This window comes from Ailuropoda melanoleuca, chromosome 2 (genome assembly GCF_002007445.2).
Source record: "Ailuropoda melanoleuca isolate Jingjing chromosome 2, ASM200744v2, whole genome shotgun sequence".
NCBI lineage: Eukaryota > Metazoa > Chordata > Mammalia > Carnivora > Ursidae > Ailuropoda > Ailuropoda melanoleuca.
This window is the reverse complement of record NC_048219.1, coordinates 1,933,511-1,953,001: the sequence shown is the minus strand read 5'-3', so window position 1 is coordinate 1,953,001 and position 19,491 is coordinate 1,933,511. Positions and strand designations below refer to the sequence as shown.

Genomic DNA, 19,491 nt, shown 5'->3' with positions numbered 1-19,491 from the left:
GGAATGTGTTGGGGCCACCCAGTGAGCTGACACCAAATCACAACTCATCCAGAGGGCAAGGTTAGGGTGCGTGGAAATGCAGGCTGCCAGGCCCAACCCTACTCAGGCACACCTCTTAGAAGCTGGAATAATAATGCCAATAAAGGAAAACAGCACTGATGGAGTCCTTCCTCCAGCCTGGGTAAGTAGGCCCACGGAGATCCAAACTCATGACTCCAAGTGGTCTGCACACTGGGATATGGCACCCTTACCTATATAATCCCACATCATCCCACTTAACTTTCAGGACCACCCCTATGAGCTGTAGGGATTACCGTTCCCGCTTACAGAGGAGGAAATCAAGAGCCTGAATGGGGATACAACTTGCCTTAGGTCACAGAGCAAGAAGTCTGGGAGTGAGAGATCCACACAATCTGTCTAGAACCTCTTCCCTGGGACCCTTCTTGAGAGGCTAAATCCAGCAGGAAATTAGATTTCTGTGGTAGGCACTTTTCCCTTCACAAATCAAAACAGAATCTAATCAGCAATCTTTTCAGTGTTATCTTGCACAGAAGGTTCTAAATATATCAGCACAAAAGCATTTCAGAATTCACAACAAAATAATAGGCCATGTTGTCATCACCATAACATAACAGTAGCCCACATAGGGATAGCCTTTTTCAGGTCACAAAGTGTGTTCATCTGCCTGGGGCTGCCTGGCAGAGTGGAAACAGCCCAGTCTCCGAAGCTGGGGTCCCCAGTGTGAATTCTGACGCCGCTCATGGTCTTGGGTGAGCTGTTTAACCACTGAAAATACAATTCCCTCATCTGTAGCATGGGAGTAAGAGAAAGTAAATGTAATGCCTCTTATGGGGCCTGCTAGGATTATTGTTGTTTTTATGACCTCTGAGGTCAGGGCCCCATGGCTATGTTACAGATAATGAAGCTGAGGCTCAGAGAGGTTGGGGACATTCCTGTGGTCACAGAGCTATCATGTGTTTGGAGTGCAGTGTTGCTGTCCCTACACCAATCTGCCAAACTGGGTACATTGTCTGCTTTTTATACAGGCAAAGCCAAAAAAGTTGCCCCAGGGACTCTGGGCCTTTCTGTGGGGTATCCAATCCGGCTTCCCTTGAGCTTCCACGACTTCCCCAAAGCAAGTGTGAACTGGCCAGTGCTTGAGTCAAGAACTTGGTCACCTCAGTTTATGAAGCAGAGTTTTCTATTCATTTATTTTTTTTTAATTTTTAAAAGATTTTATTTATTTATTTGACAGAGAGAGAGACAGCCAGCGAGAGAGGGAACACAAGCAGGGGGAGTGGGAGAGGAAGAAACAGGCTCCCAACGGAGGAGCCTGATGCGGGGCTTGATTCCAGGACCCTGGGATCACTCCCTGAGCCAAAGGCAGACGCTTAACGACTGAGCCACCCAGGCGCCCCCATTTTGTTTTTAATCATTGGAGTTATATTCCTCCCAATATAAAGACTTTACGTGCTTATTTGTGGAAAAAAAAAAAAAGATAGCCGAGTATACAAGAAAAGATTTAAAAAGAACTAGTAATCCCAGCACTTGAAGATAACCCCTTCTGGTTTTCCACATTTGCACACGTATATTTTTAAACATCATTGAGCTCACTCTAAGTACATGATGTTGTGCTGTGCTTGTTTCATTTAATGCCCCTTCATGAGCATTTTTCCTGTTGTTTAAAAACTCCCCAAACATGCTGTCATTAAAAATTATAATGCCATGGGGCGCCTGGCTGGCGTAGGTGACCATCCCTTAGCCCTTCAGATAATTTCCTATGAGCTGATGCTAGAAACACAACTGCTTCTTCGAATTAAGATCTTTAAAATGGGGGCGCCTGGGTGGCACAGCGGTTAAGCGTCTGCCTTCGGCTCAGGGCGTGATCCCGGCGTTATGGGATCGAGCCCCACATCAGGCTCCTCTGCTGTGAGCCTGCTTCTTCCTCTCCCACTCCCCCTGCTTGTGTTCCCTCTCTCGCTGGCTGTCTCTTGTCTCTGTCGAATAAACAAAATAAAATCTTTAAAAAAAAAAAAAAGATCTTTAAAATGGCCCCCATCCCCCCCTCCCAAATCTCTCTCTTTGATGAGCTACTATAGAAATAAGCTACTTGATTTTTCCCGATTTTGAAGCCCTTTGGTTCTGGAACTCCAAAGTTACCCATACCAATACCAGTAAATGAAAACGTCCGTCTCTCCACCAAACTTGACAGCTTTGTTGCTGAATATGCTGGCCCAGTACTGAATGTAGCTGGAGCCACGTTCTATGGGTGCTGCACCTAAAAAGCTTTTTCTTTTCCTTTGTCTCATATTTAGGCCCACGTTAATTGTGATCCACTAGAATCAGTCACTGCAGACTGAGGGCCGAATTTAAAGCCAGGTAGCCCCAAGGCCTCAGCTTGGCCTCTGATGGGCTGTGAGACCTGAAAGCAGCTCATGTAAACAGCTTTTTCATCAAATGGGGTTAATATTATTTTTTAATTTTTTAAATATATTTTTTCAAGATTTTATTTACTTATTTGGGAGACGGAGAGAGGGAGAGCGAGAGCACAAGCAGGGGGAGCAGCAGGCAGAGGGAGAAGCACTCCTCACTGAGCAGGGAGCCCGATGTGGGACTTGATCCCAGGACCTGGAGATCATGACCTGAGCCAAAGGCAGACTCTCAACTGACTGAGCCACCCAGGCGTCTTGGGATTAATATTATTAATCAACAGTTGTTGCAAAGATTGAATGAGGCCGTGGAAGTGAAGCCTTGTGCGTAGTGCACAGAAAATGGATTTGGTTGCTATTGGGATTGTTACCGTGACTCACCAGGCCGGAGGTCTCAGGATGCCCTAAATATAACCATTACACTCTCGGTAGCCTCTGCTCTGCTCAGACCCGCTGCCTGCCCCCTACTCCACACCCTAGCACACACCATTTTGGTGGCTCCGAGGGGATCAGCTAAGTGATACCCGCAGCCTCAGCTGGGGCATGGGCGGCCATGACTGCTACCAAAGCCTTTGAAATTCACGCTGCTGCTTATAAAAATCAGTTTCTTCAAAAGGAGGGAAAGCTGAGATATTTCATTCTTAGTGGTGATTTTTCTCANTTTTTTTCCTCCCCCCCCCCCCCCCCGTGCCTCACACATGGCTGCCCTTCGAGGGTGATTTCAGGGACAAGCCCACTTAGTACTTTAAAAAGACCTCTGTGCTCACCAGGAGTCCACCTGTTTGAGCCTTATACTCCTGGCTTTCGAGTTCTTCTAGAATCTGAGATGGTCAGACCTGGGATGGTCAGACCTCATCTAGCTTCCACATTCTGAAGATGGGAGGTTGAGGCCCAGAGGTGCCCCTCACCAACACAGGGTCTTGATAAAGTCAAGGCTGACCTTTAACCTCCCTTTTCTCATGCCCTGGGCAGCTGGGTGTTCTTTCTGGGAAGCAAAGAGACCTGAAAAGTGCTTCTTCTAGATACTAGACTTTGGTTCCTGTGTCCTGGCAGGAGTCCCCTCCCCCACAGCAGGCACTTGTGTACCCTGTTACAGGTCACTGGAAGAGAGTCAGGCATGGGGGGCTGGGGGCCAGGTAGGGCTCAGGGAAGAGGCAGGGAGGACAAGACGACATTATAGTTCTGCTCTGGGCTGGCCCTAATGACCTCAGCTGCAAGTCCACTGTATAAAAGCTTGGCTGGAAGAAACTCCCCCTGCCTAACCCCTTCGTGGTAGCGGGTGCCGCGCTGGGCTGAGCTGTCATGGTCTGTCTGCTCTGGGAGGCTGACTTGAAGCCGGCAGCCTGGTCACCCTGCCAGCCCTCGTGGGGTGGCCAGGCTCTTGGGCTGCAGGGGATGGGCTCCCTGCCAAGCCCTTGGCCAGACTGACTCCTGTTTGCCTCTCTATGCAGCCCAGGTCGCTGGGGGCCCTGGCCGTGGCTAAGCAAGGACCTCTGCCTCCCTTCCCGCCCCCCTGCTTCCTCTGGACAGCAGGCTCTGCCCCACTCCCCACCCCTTCTCCTGCTGGCTTGTCTCCTGGGCCCTAGGCAGCGGTGTCCCATGTCCCATCCTTGCCTGCAGAACTCGTTCTTGCTGTAAGCCTAGGTGAGCCAAGCACTCACTTCTGTAACCGAATATGTATCCCTCATTAGGGCTTTGTTCCCTTGGCTGTGGAAGCTCTGGGAACCCCTGGGTTGGACCGCTCAACTGTTTCTCTCTCTTTCTCTCTGCTTCTTTGGCTGTGTCTATGTCTTTCCTCCTCTGTCTCCCCTCTACCTCTCTCTTTTGAGGGCATCCTTTTCCTTTGGTGTCATTCTCTGTCTGCCTCACGTGACAATAAATAGGATGTTAAGCCCACCCGTGAGCTGAGCGTTTACAGTAATTCTCAGCTCCATCCCCCAAGCATCAGTTCTGTTCCTTGGCTGGTCGCCACTCCCAGTTACCTCTCCCGAGACAGAGTGGGCTCCCTGCCACTAATCCTCTCACCCTCCGAGCCACTGCAGACCAGTCTCTGGTGAGCAACATGCTCTCGTTTCCAAAAGAAAAGTGAGAAAGCACTCGTGTCCTCCCCTTGCTGTGACCTCATCTTGCTGGATGCTCTGAAGGAGGCAGGGCAGGGACCGCAGGCTCAGAGAGAAGGGCCTCGCAGGCTGGCCCCGTCCACTGCACCAGGAATTGGATGCCTTCTCCCAGAGAGGCCTCTGGGGGCCTTCTCCTGCCCCAGGGGGATGCCTCTAGATTCCTTCTGCCCTCCGAAGAAGAGGCTTGTCAAGAAAGCAGCAGGCCCCCAGCCAGTCAGCACAAGTTGAGCGAAGAACATTATGAAGGTTAAAAACCCTATTTTCCAATTCTGTTTGCCATTTCTTCCTGGAACTGAATTTCTAATTTAATTCGGACTTAATTCTGATTCACTTTTGCAGTGAACCCCATCTGTTTGCTTGACACTAAACAATGAGGCTCAGCTCGACTTTCTGCTCCTCGGGGGCAGCCTGGCCACTGGGCTGAAGGCTGCAGGTTCTGGAGAGAGATGGGTTTTCTCACTGTTCCCCCTCCTCCCCCACTTCCTGTGTTTCTTCTGGAGCTGATACGGGTGCCTACTCTTTGGAGTGTCGTGAAGATGGAATAGCGGCACCCAGCAACAAAATGGAATTAGCACGACCCCAGGCACATAGAAAGCACTCAGGTGTTAGCTGCCTCTATTACTCCTTTTTCCTGCGCTCTGTTCCTCTCATCTTCTCCCTTCCCTTCCTCTTTCCCTCCCTTTCACCTGACTCCCCGCACTGGGTGGTGCTCCCCCCACCCCCCTCACCCCCGCAGACGCAGACGCGGATGGTGAGGTGTGTCTGCTTCCCCAGGCCTGACGGCCATGCTCCCTAGCTTCCAAGACCCAGCACCAGGCGGAGGGGCACCTGTAAACCAAGGCCCCCCTGCCTCTTTGCCTGTCACCCCCTCTCCCCTGGTGCTGGGCCATGATACGCGGGCATGAGGGCTCTCAGGAGCAGGCAGCCAGTGAGGCAGGCCAGGGACAGGGTGGCAGGAAGAGGGAAATGTTGGTGCTTGCTTCACATCCTCTGGGATTCCTCTGAATAGCAGTTCCCAAGGGGAACTGTGTGAGAGTATGGATGCCGAGGAAAAAGCACTTTATAAACCTGCCAGTGCTGGGGATGTGTTAGCGCTGCCGCAGGCTGACTCTGCACCGGGCCCTCCTAGCCCAGAGTTTTAACTTCACGACACTGGCATGCTCAGAAGCTGTGTGGCTCACATTTTTTTTTCTTTTTCCCCATTTCTCACATTTTCAGATCCGTTCTTCAGAAAGGGGTTTTGGGCAGTGTCAGCCTTCCTTCTACCTGACACAGCTGTCTGGGTCCTGGAGCTGCCTGGCTGTCCTCGGAAATACAACTAGGCCCCGAGTTCCTTTTGTTGGTTTTAGAACGCAATGTTTTTTTTCCACAAGAAGTTCTCATGTTCCCCTTTCTCTGGAGCGGCAATTCCCAGTCACTTCCTGCCCAGAAATTACGCGGTGATGACCGTGAGGCTGCGCGGCGCCCTTCCCTGAGGTGACTGACCTCAGATCCCCACGTGCCAGCGTGAGGCTCCCTGAGGGCTGGGACCTGGCTCCTGGGGACAGGCACCCCCTCAGCGTTTGGGAGGCACTTGCAGGTCAGAGTCTGAGTTTCCTCATCTCCCCTGGCAGCTCCCCACTCCCCACCCTCTGGCAGCTGCGGGTCACCCCCCTACATGCTCACACCCCATCAAGCCTTACTCCCTCCACCTTGGACTTTCCAAAGGGGCAAATCCAATCTATGTCCTTCCAGCCCTCCAGAATGAGTCCATGTTCTTTAAAGGACCTTACAGGGCCCCTTAGGATCTAGGCCTTACCTCCTCTCCCCTTTCCTTCCCCATTTGCCTGGCCAGCTCCTACTTATTCCTGAAGACCCAGCCCAGGCATTGCCATCTCCAGGGAACCTTTCCTGACTGGACCCCACCCCACCCTCCACCCCAGTCTGTTCTTTATCTGCCTTCCTGCTGGACTGTGAGCAGCTGAGAGCAAGGGAGTCTGTCTTCCTCTCAGTATTTCCAACATGGCCGTGAGCTGGTGCTCAGCTCTTGGCACATGACCTCGGTGTCACTGAGCCAAGCCCCACCTTCAGCCCTCTCCTGTCCTGTGGCCCTGGCTTTTGCCAGAAGCACCTCTCGCAATGGAGGGGAGCCCAGGGCTGGCCTCTGGTGTGAAGGCCTGGGCTGAGGGCTCTGAGTGCCGTTGGCCAGTGTGTCCCTCCTCAGCCAGGAGGGCCCCGCCACGCCCTCCACTTCCTCTCATTGTGCCTCCCTTCCTGTTTAGCTAGACTGTTAGGCTGGGGACATTTTTCCTCCCTTTGACGACCTGCCTGAATGGAGCTCTCTCTCCATTGCCTCTCCCCTGACATCTCCCAGACGCACGTCTCTGATCCCCTGGTGGGCTCCAGAATCAACAGACTTGGGTTCAAATGCCAGCTCTCCCCATTTAGCTGTGTGATGAGAGGCAGGGGCCTCACCTCTGTGAACTTGTTTCCTCATCTATAAAAGAGAACCAGTAACACAACCCTCATGGGACCGTGAAGGTGTAATGAGCAAAGGATGTCCGCACTCCTGGGAAGTGTGAGCTGTGGCATGTCATCCTGGCCTGCTGGTGTGGGGCCCTGAGAAGAGCCCAGCTGGACGCTCACTGGATGCCTGCAAGTCCAAACATCCTGTTCTTTTTTGAACTCCTTACTGGAGAAACAGGGAAAAGCTGTTCTTTTTTTTTCCTTCCACCCATATCGGGTAACACAAAACACCCAAGTCCGGCTGGGTTGGGCTGCTTGAGTCTGGTGTTTAGGAGCTAATCCGAGCTGCCGAGCAGGGTGGCGATTCCTTTCCTGGATTAGGACCAATTCTGTGGGGACTGGACCACCCCTGAGGCAGGAGGGTGGCCCTGATGGCTCCCCGGGGCCTGGGCCTGCCACGGAGCCCCTTGCTCCTGGGGAAGGGGGGCCCAGGGCTCACGTCCTCCCCACCGCTCCTGCCCCCTTCCCTGCAGGTGAACTTCCGCAACCCCCGGAGTGGCCAGAGGTGCTGGGCTGCGCGGACCCAGGTGGAGAAGCGGCTGGTGGTGCTGGTGGCGCTTCTGGCGGCAGGACTGGTGGCCTGCTTGGCAGCGCTGGGCGTTCAGTACCGGACAAGTAGGTGCCTCCGTGTTTTGTCATGGGCTTGACTCACCCCTGGGCCAGAGGGCTTCCCTGCTTAAGCGACAAGGAGAGAGCAAGGTCCGGCCGGCTCGGTGCTGAGATGGTCTGAGACATGGGAGCTGGACAGCGTGGGTGGTGTAGAGGTTTTGGACATGAGTCCAAACAAACACTTGCCCAGAAATTGTCTTTGTGACCTCGGACAAGTCACTTCATCTCTCAGAGCCTTGTGTCTTATCTCCTGTGAATGGGGAAAATGGTGCCCAATTTGGGGCTGGCCCTGAGGCTTAGAGATAATGTCTATCACATACCCGGTGCCTACCAGGATTTCTTTAATCCTGGCTATGGGTGCTATTATTGTTAGGACGTGAGCTGATGAGACTCACAGTCTGACACTGTCCGCCATCCTTAGTTCCAACAAAATAGCAATGATAGCTTCCGTTTACTTAATACTTTCCATGGACCAAATACCACACCTCTTCTTTACAAACATAATCTCTTTTCCTCCTCACAGCAACCCTATGAGGTGGGGTTACTTTTGGCCCCATTTTACATCTGAGGAAGCTGAGGCCCTGAGACTAGGTGACTTGCTCGAGGTTACGTGGCTGGTGCACAAGGGAGGGGGCAGCTGGATTTCAATGCAGGCTGGCAGGCCCCACCTGCCTTTGTCATTGTGGTGCACCCCAGTGTGTGTTAGAACCCCCAGAAGAGCGGTCCTGCCACGGCCCAGTCGGCCTCATCTGTACACGCTGTAATCACATCTCTGGGTCTGGCCTTGTTTAGCAGTGTGATGGGGACCAGCTGATCATACTGTCCGGAGTCTGAGGCTGGCTCTCTGTGTCTGGCTGAGAGTATCCAGCTGAGTACCTCGTGTAGTTGATGTTCAGTAAGCACTTGTGGAACTGGAAAGGGCAGAGCCAAGTTAAACAACAAGGATGGGGGGTCCAGCCAATTCCAGGATCTCTCACACCCTGTGCCCCAACATCTAACTTTCCGATGGCAGGTGGCTGGTGGAGCAGCCTCTGGGGCCTTTGCTCAGGGTCCAACCCCACCAACTGGTCACCTGGTCACTCATCCCATCAGAGAGATTATGACCCTTCCCAGGACCTGGGACCATTCACCCCAGGCTTCACTGAGCCTTCCCCACTGGAGAGTTGCTGGCCTACTTGGGTGACCGTGCTAGACTGGGAGGGGGAAGGAGTTTGAGGGCCTGGAGAGAGGGCAGGACCTCACCTCGGTCATCCTTACATCCGCCTGTGTCAGGCACTCCAGCAGCCAATGTTGCCCTGAGACTTCCCTAGGAGTTCCCGGAAACGAGAAGGGAGCCCCCAAGAGCTGGATCCTTGTGCTCGGGCCCATGGGTGGGGACCACGGGGACCAGCCTTGCTTGAGCCTCTATCCCGGCCCCTTCTGGGCTGCAGGAGAGGTTTCCCCAGCCTGGACCAGGTTGAAAGGAACCCCCCCCCCAGGTGGCTCTTGGCCGGTGATCTCAGAGCCCTGAGCCAACCCATGTGCCTTCATTGGCTGCCTTGGCCTGGGACAGCAGTGGCCACCCCAGAAATTGACGGTAGCCTCATGACCGTCAGCAGGTGCTGGCATGGGCCACACCTGAGCAAACATCAGGCTAGTTAAAGCTCATTCTCCGATGATTCTGCAAGACCGATCTCAAAGTCATGTCTGGGCGCCTCATCCATATTTACCTACTTTCCTGCTGCACCCCCCTTTCCAGAAACTTGCAGGTGCTTTACAAACAGCCTCAGTAAAACACACAGATTCTCCCAGAAAATATTCTTAAGTGTCTTACTCAGTGTTGGGGCCCAGCACCATCCAGACAAGTACCTGTGAACTAAATCTGGGGCAGTTCCTGCTTCTTGACTGGTCGTGCACATCCTCAGAGGAAGAAATATTTTCTGCGTCCGCAAGTGGTGACCAAGTGCTGGACAAAGCTTATTTCATTCACTCATTCATTCATTCAGCGCACACGTACTGGACCGCTGCTGGGTGCCAAGTACAATGCTGGGCAAAGGAAACAGGAATGCAAGTAAGGTGCTGGCCCTGCCCTCAAGCTCACGCTCCGGTCGGGGAGGAAGACAGGGAGACAGCCACGACACAGCATAGTCTGCCCTCAGCACACATCCAGGCAGCCGACCGAGGGTCCCAGTGAGGCATGAGGGTCTGGGGAAGTTTCCCTGAAGAGTTGGAGCCTGGGCCGAATTTTGAAGGTGTTGACCTTGATGTTGAGGAGAGGGGCCTGGAAACAAGTAATTGATCAAATATGTGTTAAGTCCCTCCTGGGTCAGGAATAGCTGGTAAAGGATTTATAAACCACTAAGCAGTTAAACAACTAAGTACTGCTGAAGTACCACCTCGGTACCTTGCCCTGTACCTAGCAACGTGGGAGCTCAGTGACCCATCAGGCCTCTCAGGAGACTGGCTTCTTGTTTTGTTCTTAAACCCAAGTCCCCTGATGATAACCTCAAAAATCACTCAACCCAAATCCCTCCCTGTGGCCCTGTCTCCTGCACACACACACGCACACTCACGCTGGCACACCATTTCTGACAGGCCTTGTTCCCTAAGGATCACCCTCCTGCAGTCTGTCTCCGGGGCATTCCCAGCAGCCAAGGTTTGGTCAAGCCCAACTTCCTGCAGTTCGCTGTATAAAAACAATAGGTATTCTTTTCCCTTCCCGAATGTGAAGTTCTGTCATAATAGTGAATAGGCTTTTTAAACTACACAGAAATTCTCTTCCCCCACCCCCACCCCCACCCCAAAGATTCTGGTACATTTCCCCAGTTGGGGAGTGGGCCGTGCAGCTCCGCTGGAGATGGCCTCCTCTAGAGATGCTTTTAAATGGCACCATACCCCTGCCAGTTCCTTTCTGTGTTCATGCCTGCCAGCTCAGAGCTTAGTCATCTGTGATTGTTGTACAGTCTGCTGCAAACAAGTAACCCCTCAGAATGAAGGGACCTTGACTTCTGTGCTGCTGGGGGGCTCCTCTGAGCCCTTCGTCAGCCTGCCAGATGTGCCCGTCATCCGATGGTAAAAAGCCCCCAGGCCACCCCAGCCCGGGCTGGTGCTGTGCTCCCCTGGCAGAGCTGTCATCTTTTCCTCCTTCTGAAGATTGGCCTGGGGACGTCGGGCCCGGCCGCGAAGGCGTCCACCATCACTGTGACATCAGGCCCGCTGTGCTTCCTCACTTCTAGATGGGGAAACTGAGGCTCGGGGAGACGAGGTCCCCTGCTCAAGGCCCACAGCCAGAATCAGAAAGCTGGGATCTGAACCCAGGTCTAAGAGCCTCCAGCCCCTTACCTGCCACACTCCTCCCTGTGCAGTAGGAACGCTGAACTTGCCAGAAGGACCACACCAGCCCCCGATGGGACCGGCAAAGAGGCAGTGAGGGAAAACAGAGGGAACCTGGCCTTGGAGTTGCTGCAGTGGGTCAGAGCTGCTTCAGCCTCAGCTCTTCCACTCGGCCGTGTGGCCGTGCTCCGTTCATGCACACAGAGCCTCGGTCTCCCCCTCTTTAGCCGGGGCATCACACCTGATGTCTGCAGTGAAGCCCGAGTGAGATAATGAACGTGAGTCAAGTCCCTCTTGTTGCCAGTGTAGTCTCTGTCAGCCGAGAACCCGCTGGGCCTGCATTCCTAGTCACAAGGCTGGATCTCCCGCCACCTTGGGCTGGACCACAGTCAAGGCCACCCAGTTTGGTTCCTTTGCTGGAGCCGCCTGACCAACCTTGAGGCAGGGGTCCAGCGCCTCTTCTTGCTTCTGGCCTTCCAAGAGCCCTCACTGCCTCTGCCCCATGTCCTATGAGAACTGGCTCAGAGGAAGTGGATTCATGGGGGGGCACTTGTAGTATTTGACAGCCCTCCCCAGTGCCCACCTGCACTGACTACCATCCCTCCCCAGGGAGGCACCTGACGGATGGGGCCGCCCAGGGCCCACCTGTTATTGCTGGGATAGCCCCCCTTCAGGCCCATAGGAGACAGAGCAAAGAGAGGATGGGGCTCCTACCCCATTAGCCATTGAACAAGCTACTTAGCTTCTCTGTGCCTCAGTTTCCTCATATATAAAAATGGCCTTAAGCAAAATGGTCTGTTCAGTTTGTTTCATTTTTATTTCTTTGAGAGGCAGTGAGATAACTCTCCTGCCTTGTACTCAGTTGGAATGATTTTTCAGTTTCTTCTGTTCCTCACAGGCTGTCCTTCACCCTAAGTCCTGGCACCAAATTATCTGTAGCACTCAATTGTCGTGGACTAAATACAGTCAGTTTATGTTTGCAGAATGACAGGCATTTCTCCTCCGGTTATTTAACGTTTCTTCTAAATTGTCTGTATCTCCAGCTAAATTATTAGCCCTTGAAGGAAAGAACTATGCCTTTTATATCCCTTACCCCCCACCCACCCACACACACAGTCACCACTCGGTGAAGAACCTGGAAGATACTCAGTTATTATTTTGTTGAATGAATGAATGCATGAACAAGTGAATGAATTTGTTGAGCATCAGGGAATAATTTTTAAAAATTAATGAATACTTGTGGAAGGAAGGACTGATTAAGAGAAACACCTTGGTTCTGGGTCCTTTTCAAGCCACAGAAAGCATTTCAGGCAGCTAAACAGAAGTCTTGTTTTACAAGCCAGGAAAGTAAATCTACTGAAGCCATTTCTCTGTAGAAGTCTATGACCATCCGGCTCCAAGTCTGTTTGGTCAGGGCTGGGGCGGGGTGGGGCATCCCAGGCCACAGCCTTCTCCCTGCCCTTCACTTGGCCTCTTGTCCTTGACCCCTGCCAGGAACCCCTGCAGTGTGCCTCAGCGAGGCCTGCGTCTCAGTGACCAGCTCCATCCTGAGTTCCATGGACCCCACGGTGGACCCCTGCCAGGACTTCTTCACCTATGCCTGTGGTGGCTGGATCAAAGCCAACCCCGTGCCTGATGGCCACTCACGCTGGGGGACCTTCAGCAACCTCTGGGAACACAACCAAGCCATCATCAAGCATCTTCTCGGTAAGCGCCCCACAGGGAGACCCGTGAAGGGGCCACAGAGGAGAGCGGTCAGCCGGACCTGCCCGGCCAGGCCTGGTGAAAGGAAGAGCTTGATAGAATGGGAAAACGGGCTTTGGAGTGGGTGAACCCGGGTTAGCATGTCTGCCCTGTCAGTCATTGTGTGGCCCTGAGTAAGTTACTTATCTCTGGGCCTCAGTCTCTATAAAAATGGGACTAATACACGGGGGTGCAAGGCACAGCATAGGGAGTATGGTCAGCGGTGTTGTAATTGTGTTGTGTGGTGACAGACGCTAGCCATACTTGCGGCAAGCACGGCACAGCGTCCAGACTTGTGCAATCACTGTGTGGTACCCGTGAAGCTGATATAACATGGTGTGTCAATTAGATGTCAACTAAAAAAAAAAATTTTTTTTAATGGGACTACTACTGCCCGAACTTGAGAGTTTTGAGACGGTGGAGGCCTCATGTAAAGGGTTCGCACAGTGTGTGCGGCACGAGGGGGCACGTAAGCTGCGAGCTGCGGCTCGGTTTGCCCGGCATGGCGGTGAGCTCTGAGAGTTGTGAGCCAAGGGAACCAAGGCTGAGCACACTTGATCAGATTTTGGGGTTGTGAGCGGATGAAAGTGATAACAACAGTTTATCGAAGGGTTGTCCATTGCAGGCAGGAACACCCCTTGGGCTCAAGGTGATTGGTCTTGCGTGATAAACCATCTAAAGTTCTTCTCTTTGCACCTTGTTAGGCCTTGGGCACCTCTAGTTGACCTTGGTGTTGGTGGTTTTGTCCTTAGATTAGAGCCCCGTGTCTGTCTTGCTTGCAGGGTTATCCCCAGTTACTGTTTGTTGAATTAACGCCTGCCCATTGGGGTGTCAGCTGCGTGAATTCGCAGCACCCACCACCACATGTAGAGGTCCCGACTCGAGCCTCTTGGCAGCCAAGACCTTCTCCATCCCTCTCCTGCTGCCCCGGCCCCATCCTGGGACCCTAAATGCTGGGAGAGGCTAGATCATGAAAAGCTGTCAGTGACAGAACTTAGATTCAACAGATCCTTACTAAGTTTGTAAAAAACCTGCAAGATACTCAAAAGTACATAAAATATATGAAGATACCCCAAAGGAGACAGATCTTCTCAAAGGGACAAGAAGCCTTCCTACAAGACAGGAAGAGATTTCAACCTGACAATCGTGAATTTCAGGCAGCTGTGTCTTTCAGAGGACTGTGGAAATGGGCAAACCGGTTTAGGCGACCTTCCTTTCTTTCCAGCCCCAGCCCCGTCCGGGAGGGAGGGGGAGGGATGTGGCTGCTGGGTGAGACCCACCCACCATTCTCTCTATTCTCTGCAGCCCAGCCTCGGGCTTGTCTCCCTGAATCAGAGCTTGGTGGTACGTGGAGACCAGAGGGGCCCGAAGCAACCACGTGTGTCCGGAACAGCAAAGCCCCTGCCTGCTTTATGCTATCTAGGTGCCTTTGAAAGGGGACACAGCCTTTCATTTCAGAACTAGAAGCTTAACAGGCAAATATGTCTGGGGCTGCCAGACTGGAACTTGGGGATGTCCCTTCTCCAGCACCTGAAGACAGCTGAGGACCTGGCAGGGACCAACAACCAAAGAGGGAGGATAGTTCAAGTAGGATAACAAGACGGGCCAGAGCCTCTCCTTCGGTCACCAGGACCTGGGTTCAAACCCTGCCTCCGCCACTTACTATGTGATCTTGAGTCAATGACATGATCCCTCAGGACTTCTACTCTCATCAGTAGAGTGGGTACTGGGCCTCCTCCAGGTTATGAAAATAAAATGGGAAAAATGTATTTCAGGTGTGTTGCTTAGGCCTGGCATATCGTGCTGGCTGCTGTGTCTGCGATGTTATAGTTATTGTACGGCCATTATTCACCTTTGACCTTTGCGCCGCACTTTACAGTTTACCGAGCTTTTTGTAGATGTCCTCCTGTTTGATCCTGTAGGGCAGGTGCAAGGAAGGTGTCGTTACTCCCATTTGAGAGATGAGGACACTGAGGTCCAGAGCGGTCCTCAACACACGCTAGCAGGTGGCACAGCTGGGACTTGTCTGACTCTGTCCCGGCCATGTGTCCTTACCCCATCTCACTCCACCTCCTTCAGACAGGTGGACACGTATGGCTCCCCTCCCGTCCTGCTGGCAGCGTGCAGCCTGGGGATCTGAGGGCAAGAGGGAAAGAAACTGGTGTTTGTTGAGTGGCTGCTTCTTGCCATGCTCTGTACCAGGCTCTTTCTGTCCACTGCCTCCTTCATCCTCACAACCTCCCCGGGACCTCGGAACTGTTGTTCCCATGTTATAGGTAAGGAAACAGGCTCAGAGAAGTAAGTGACGCTGCTGAGGGGACACTACCAGTCCTGAATGGAGAGGGACCCCAGGGCTGGGGAGCAATTAGCACCGAGGGGATGGCAAAGAAGGGCAGACAGGCCCTCTGACTTTCCAGTCAGGCCCAGGACTGGCCCTTGTGTGTGGTGCCTGTGGATCCTGCTCCAAGGAGGACCTTGGGTCTTTGCCAGGTCCGAGTCCATCCCCCTGACCCGCCTCCCAGCTGGCAGGACCTAGGAGGAGCAGGCTCCAGTCCTGGGCTCTGGCCTTACCTCTGTCCCGTCCTTGAGAGTCAGGGTGTAGGTGGGGAGCTGCGCTGAGCTGCGCACGGAACAGCCAGAACCATGCATTCGAGCCCCTGCCCCTGGGACCAGGGTCTGCGGGGATCGGGAGGCCGGACTGCAGGGTTTTGAAGTAAGGCCGCCCTGGCACGCCAGCTTATCACTCGTGTAGCCTTAGACAAGTGACCTGGCTCCTCTCCAGCTTACTTTCATTACCTATAAAATGGGGATAATGGTGCCATCAAACGCAAGGTTGCTGTGAGTACTGGCTTGTATGTGCTAGGTCAGGGTGCTTAGCACAGAGCCTGGCACCCAGGAAGGGCTCAGCAAAGCAGAGCCACCCTGCCCGGTGTCGTGAGTGAGCTCCAGCCCTGCCCTCTCCCTGACAAGCTGTGTGACCGCAGACAGACGATCCAGGCTCCTCAGCTCTTCCTCACTGAGGTGGGAACTAGCTCAGAGCATCGACGGGGTTGTTCTAAGGATTAGTGAAGTGGTCGAAGAAAGCCTAATTATTGCTTATTTTATTTCTCATAGAGGTACTGATGTGGACCTAGTTATCAGGGCATATCCATGACCATGCTAGGCTGTTCACTTGTATTATTTTATCGAAGCCATGGATGTATGTCCCCATTGTACAGATGAGATTCATAAATACTTACGAAGTGATGAGACTTAGCTGAGATTTAGCCCCAGAGCTATGGAACCTCAAATTTACAGTCTTTTTCTGTCAACTCCCCTGAGTCAGATTCACCATGCGGAGGCCACAGAGTGGCCCAGAGCCACAATTTGCCAACCTCCTTTCCCCAGGAGCTGCTTGATTAAGCTGTCCAGTCTAGTGGGATCTGGCCGGGGCCTGATGGGCATAGTAGGTGAGGTCAGCCCCAGGTCATACTGACCAGGAGCTTCCGCAGAAGGCATATCCTGGAGTCCCCTCCCCACCAGCCTCACTCCTGGGAACTAGTCTAGAAATGGCCCCTCACCTGTGGGCCTTGATACTTGGCACTTTGGCACCTGGAAACCCCTGAAGGGGCAGGAGGCAGGTGAGTGGGTGACAAAAAAATGCAGGAACATGGGCCAGTGCATTCCTGGGCTCAAGGCCAAGCTGGTTTCAGCTTCCCTAAGACATAGGAGTCAGCCAGCAGGCCTCGTGGGGGAGGGGGCCTGGAGCTGGTGTGTAGTGTGTAGGAGGGTACCCAGGCTGTCCAAGCTGGCCTGGGTGGGCTTCTCTGTCAGGAGAAGGAACGCTCAGAGTGCCGGCATCACCTGGCCAGGCAGAACAGCTATTACCACCAGCTGGCTGCGGGACCTTGGACGAGCCACTCCTTTCTCTGAACAGTGAATTCACAGGGGCTCCCACAGAGGAAATCTGTCACTGGCGCATTGAACTCTGCCAAGTCCCACCGTGACACCTCCTTGCAGCCCATTGGCTGGGAGGCGTGACCTCAGCTGCACGAGACAGAGATGCCTCACCCAAAAGACACTCTGCCTCCCACCCAGGTTGCCGGCTTAGGCTGTCCTCATGGGCCTGGGGGAGGCAAGTGGCATTACTTCATCAGGGCAAGGATGCAGCTGGACCTCTCACCCCTAGGCTGGGCCTTCCCTCAGGCTTTCCAGCTCGTGCTCTGACCCCATACTAACCTGCCGTCTAGACTACCTGCCTCACCCCTTCCGATCCTGCAGGACTTTTCTCAAACCTGCTTCCTCCGTGATGCACTCTGGGGCTACCAAAGGGCTTCTCTAAGCTCGAGTTACAGTTGTATTTTATGTGCCTGTCCTATGTACTATGTTTTGTTTTGTTTTCTTTTCTTGTCTTTCCTTTTCTTCTCTTTCCTTTTTTTTTTTTTTAAGATGTATTTACTTATTTGAAAGAGAGAGAGAGCACAAACAGTGGAAGCAGCAGGGAGAAGGAGAAGCAGGCTCCCTGCTGAGCAAGGAGCCTGATGCGGGACTTGATCCCAGGACCCTGGGATCATGACCCGAGCCGAAGGCAGCCGTTTAACTGACTGAGCCACCCAGGCGCCCCTGTGCTATGTTTTCTATTACAATATTAATGCATGTAAAATTAATGCCTGATTTGTATAACAATTTGAGCATCATGGATTCCACAAGGAATTCGTGGTCTCCCTTCCTTGTACCCCAGCGCCAGTCTGCCGGAGAAATGGAGACAGAATCATTCCATCAGCATTAAATTTGTCCATGTCTGTGACTTGGCGATTAATCACGTCGCCCTGTGCCATCGCTTGTACTTCTTCTGATTTGTTTTTCTAGCAGTTGGTGTCTAGCTTCGTTTCTTCTCCCCTGTGCACACTGGAAACCCTCTGGACAAGATCTGTGTCCACCGCGCTTTCTCTTCGGTACTGTGTCTGCAGCAGCGTGCCCATCTTTCCTGTTCCGGGAAAGGCAGGGGGTGTCCAGGGCTTCTCCGGGGTGGCTGGACTGCTTCAGTGCTACCTCCGTTTTCCGAGCCAGCCTGCAGGAAAGAAAAGGAGCACAGAGAGCGCTCAGGCCCCTGTCCTGGCCTCAGCCACCCACATGTATGACCTTGGGCACGTTACTCAACCTTTTGCCTATGAATTGGGCATGGTATTACTAGCACTCGCTGGTGGAAACTGTTAGGACAAGATGCCCACACGCAGCCACACCCACACACAGAGAAAGCAGTTCCTTCTCTCAGGGACGCCTGAGAATGCTTGGGTTCAAATTCCAGCACGTGGCGTGTTAGCTTTTCCTCCCTAGGCAAGTTCCCTCCTCTCCCTGGACCTCGTTTTCCTTCCCTGTGAAATGGGGTTGATAGTGTGACCTCAGGGTGCCAGTGGGACGCTGAGAAGAGCTCAGCCAGGGCTGGGCCTGCGTTACCAGTAATGGTAATGGTCTTATCGTTATTTTCGTTCTTCTGCAGAAGAAGGTGCCTCGTTTATCAGCTCCCCTCCTTCCCCTCACAGGATGGGGCTCCTGAGGCCTGTAACTGCCTGAACTGAGTCTATGGTTTTATCTGAGACAAGGGCTGGTCTTGCCCTGATGTGGAGTCCCACATGCTCCCGGCCAGACGGTGCTGCTGCAGCACGGGGACTGCAGGATCCCAGGGGACCCCGTCCCCACAGTCCGCCCAGCTGCTGGGGATTTCATTTCCTCCCAGGGACTGGTGTGGAAGAGGGTGTTCCAATGAAAACTTCCAGAGGAAGAAGTGGGCCGATTAGATGGTATGCTGTCTTCCCTCTTTGGGACTTTGGGGAAGTGACTGAGGAAGTTTCTGGAACTCAGGGGCCCTGGAAGGAAGTACCCCAGGCAATTGAGCCCTATTGTCTGGCTCTGGGCTGCCAAATTACTTTCATACCCTGGGGCCCCTGGAAGTGCCACCATATTCAAAATGTGGCCCCTGGCTCAGTCCTGGGAGCTGCACTGTTGATGGCGCCTAGCCTGCTTCCATGGAACCCTCTCCTGGGAAGTAAACACAAGCGGGGAAGTCTCCAAGGAGACCAAGGTTTTCCTCACGAGAAAACTGCATGTGGCTGATTTCACTTTGAATCAAAGCCTCCTCCTCAAACTGATGTGATTGGTATCTTTCCCTGTGGAGCTTCCAGAACATTCCATCATTCATTCCTTCGTTCCACAATTATGTATTGTACGCTGGCTATATGCCAGACATCACTAGGTGCTGGGTTGGTGTGAGGAATAAGGCAGCCTTTCCTTACATTCCAGCCGGGGGGACAGTAAACAAATAAATGAGTAAATAAGTAAGATGGTTGCGAAGAGTTAGGGCTTTGAAACAAGTTGTGTAGGATGCAGGGCCGGAAAGGGAAGAGGCCACCGTAGCCACAGCAGTGCGGGAGCGATGGGCTTTCAGAGCAGGAACACGGGAGCAGAAATTTGAGTTAGTTGTGAGAGAATAGACCACATGGATGTGGGGGGAAGTTGACGCCCAGCAGGAGGACGGCGAACACAGTGGCAGGAGTGCGGGAGCACGGGGGAGAGGGGCAGGATACAGACGGGAGCTGGAGGCCCAGATCAAGGGCAGTGTTGCTCAGCCTTTTTTCATTATTGCCCCCTCCCTAAAATTCTTTTATGTTTTACTTAATTTTTTTAATTCGATTTATTTAAAGAAATAAAAACAGTTCACCCATTTCTCTCACCCCCCACCCACCAACTCTGGCAACCACTCATCTGTTCTCCATATCTATGAGCTTGGTTTTTGT

The 19,491-nt window shown here is 53.0% G+C and overlaps 1 protein-coding gene across 4 annotated transcripts in view; it reads left to right on the top strand.

The window, feature by feature from the left end:
• Positions 1–19,491, top strand: part of ECE1 (endothelin converting enzyme 1) — a 113,570-nt gene that overhangs the window by 51,093 nt on the left and 42,986 nt on the right. For all 4 annotated transcript variants that reach the window (XM_034645873.1, XM_034645886.1, XM_034645897.1 and 1 more), the window contains 2 exons: positions 7,528–7,669; positions 12,470–12,682. In XM_034645873.1, the coding sequence (XP_034501764.1) occupies positions 7,528–7,669; positions 12,470–12,682 (355 nt within the window). The remainder of the gene's footprint in view (positions 1–7,527; positions 7,670–12,469; positions 12,683–19,491) is intronic.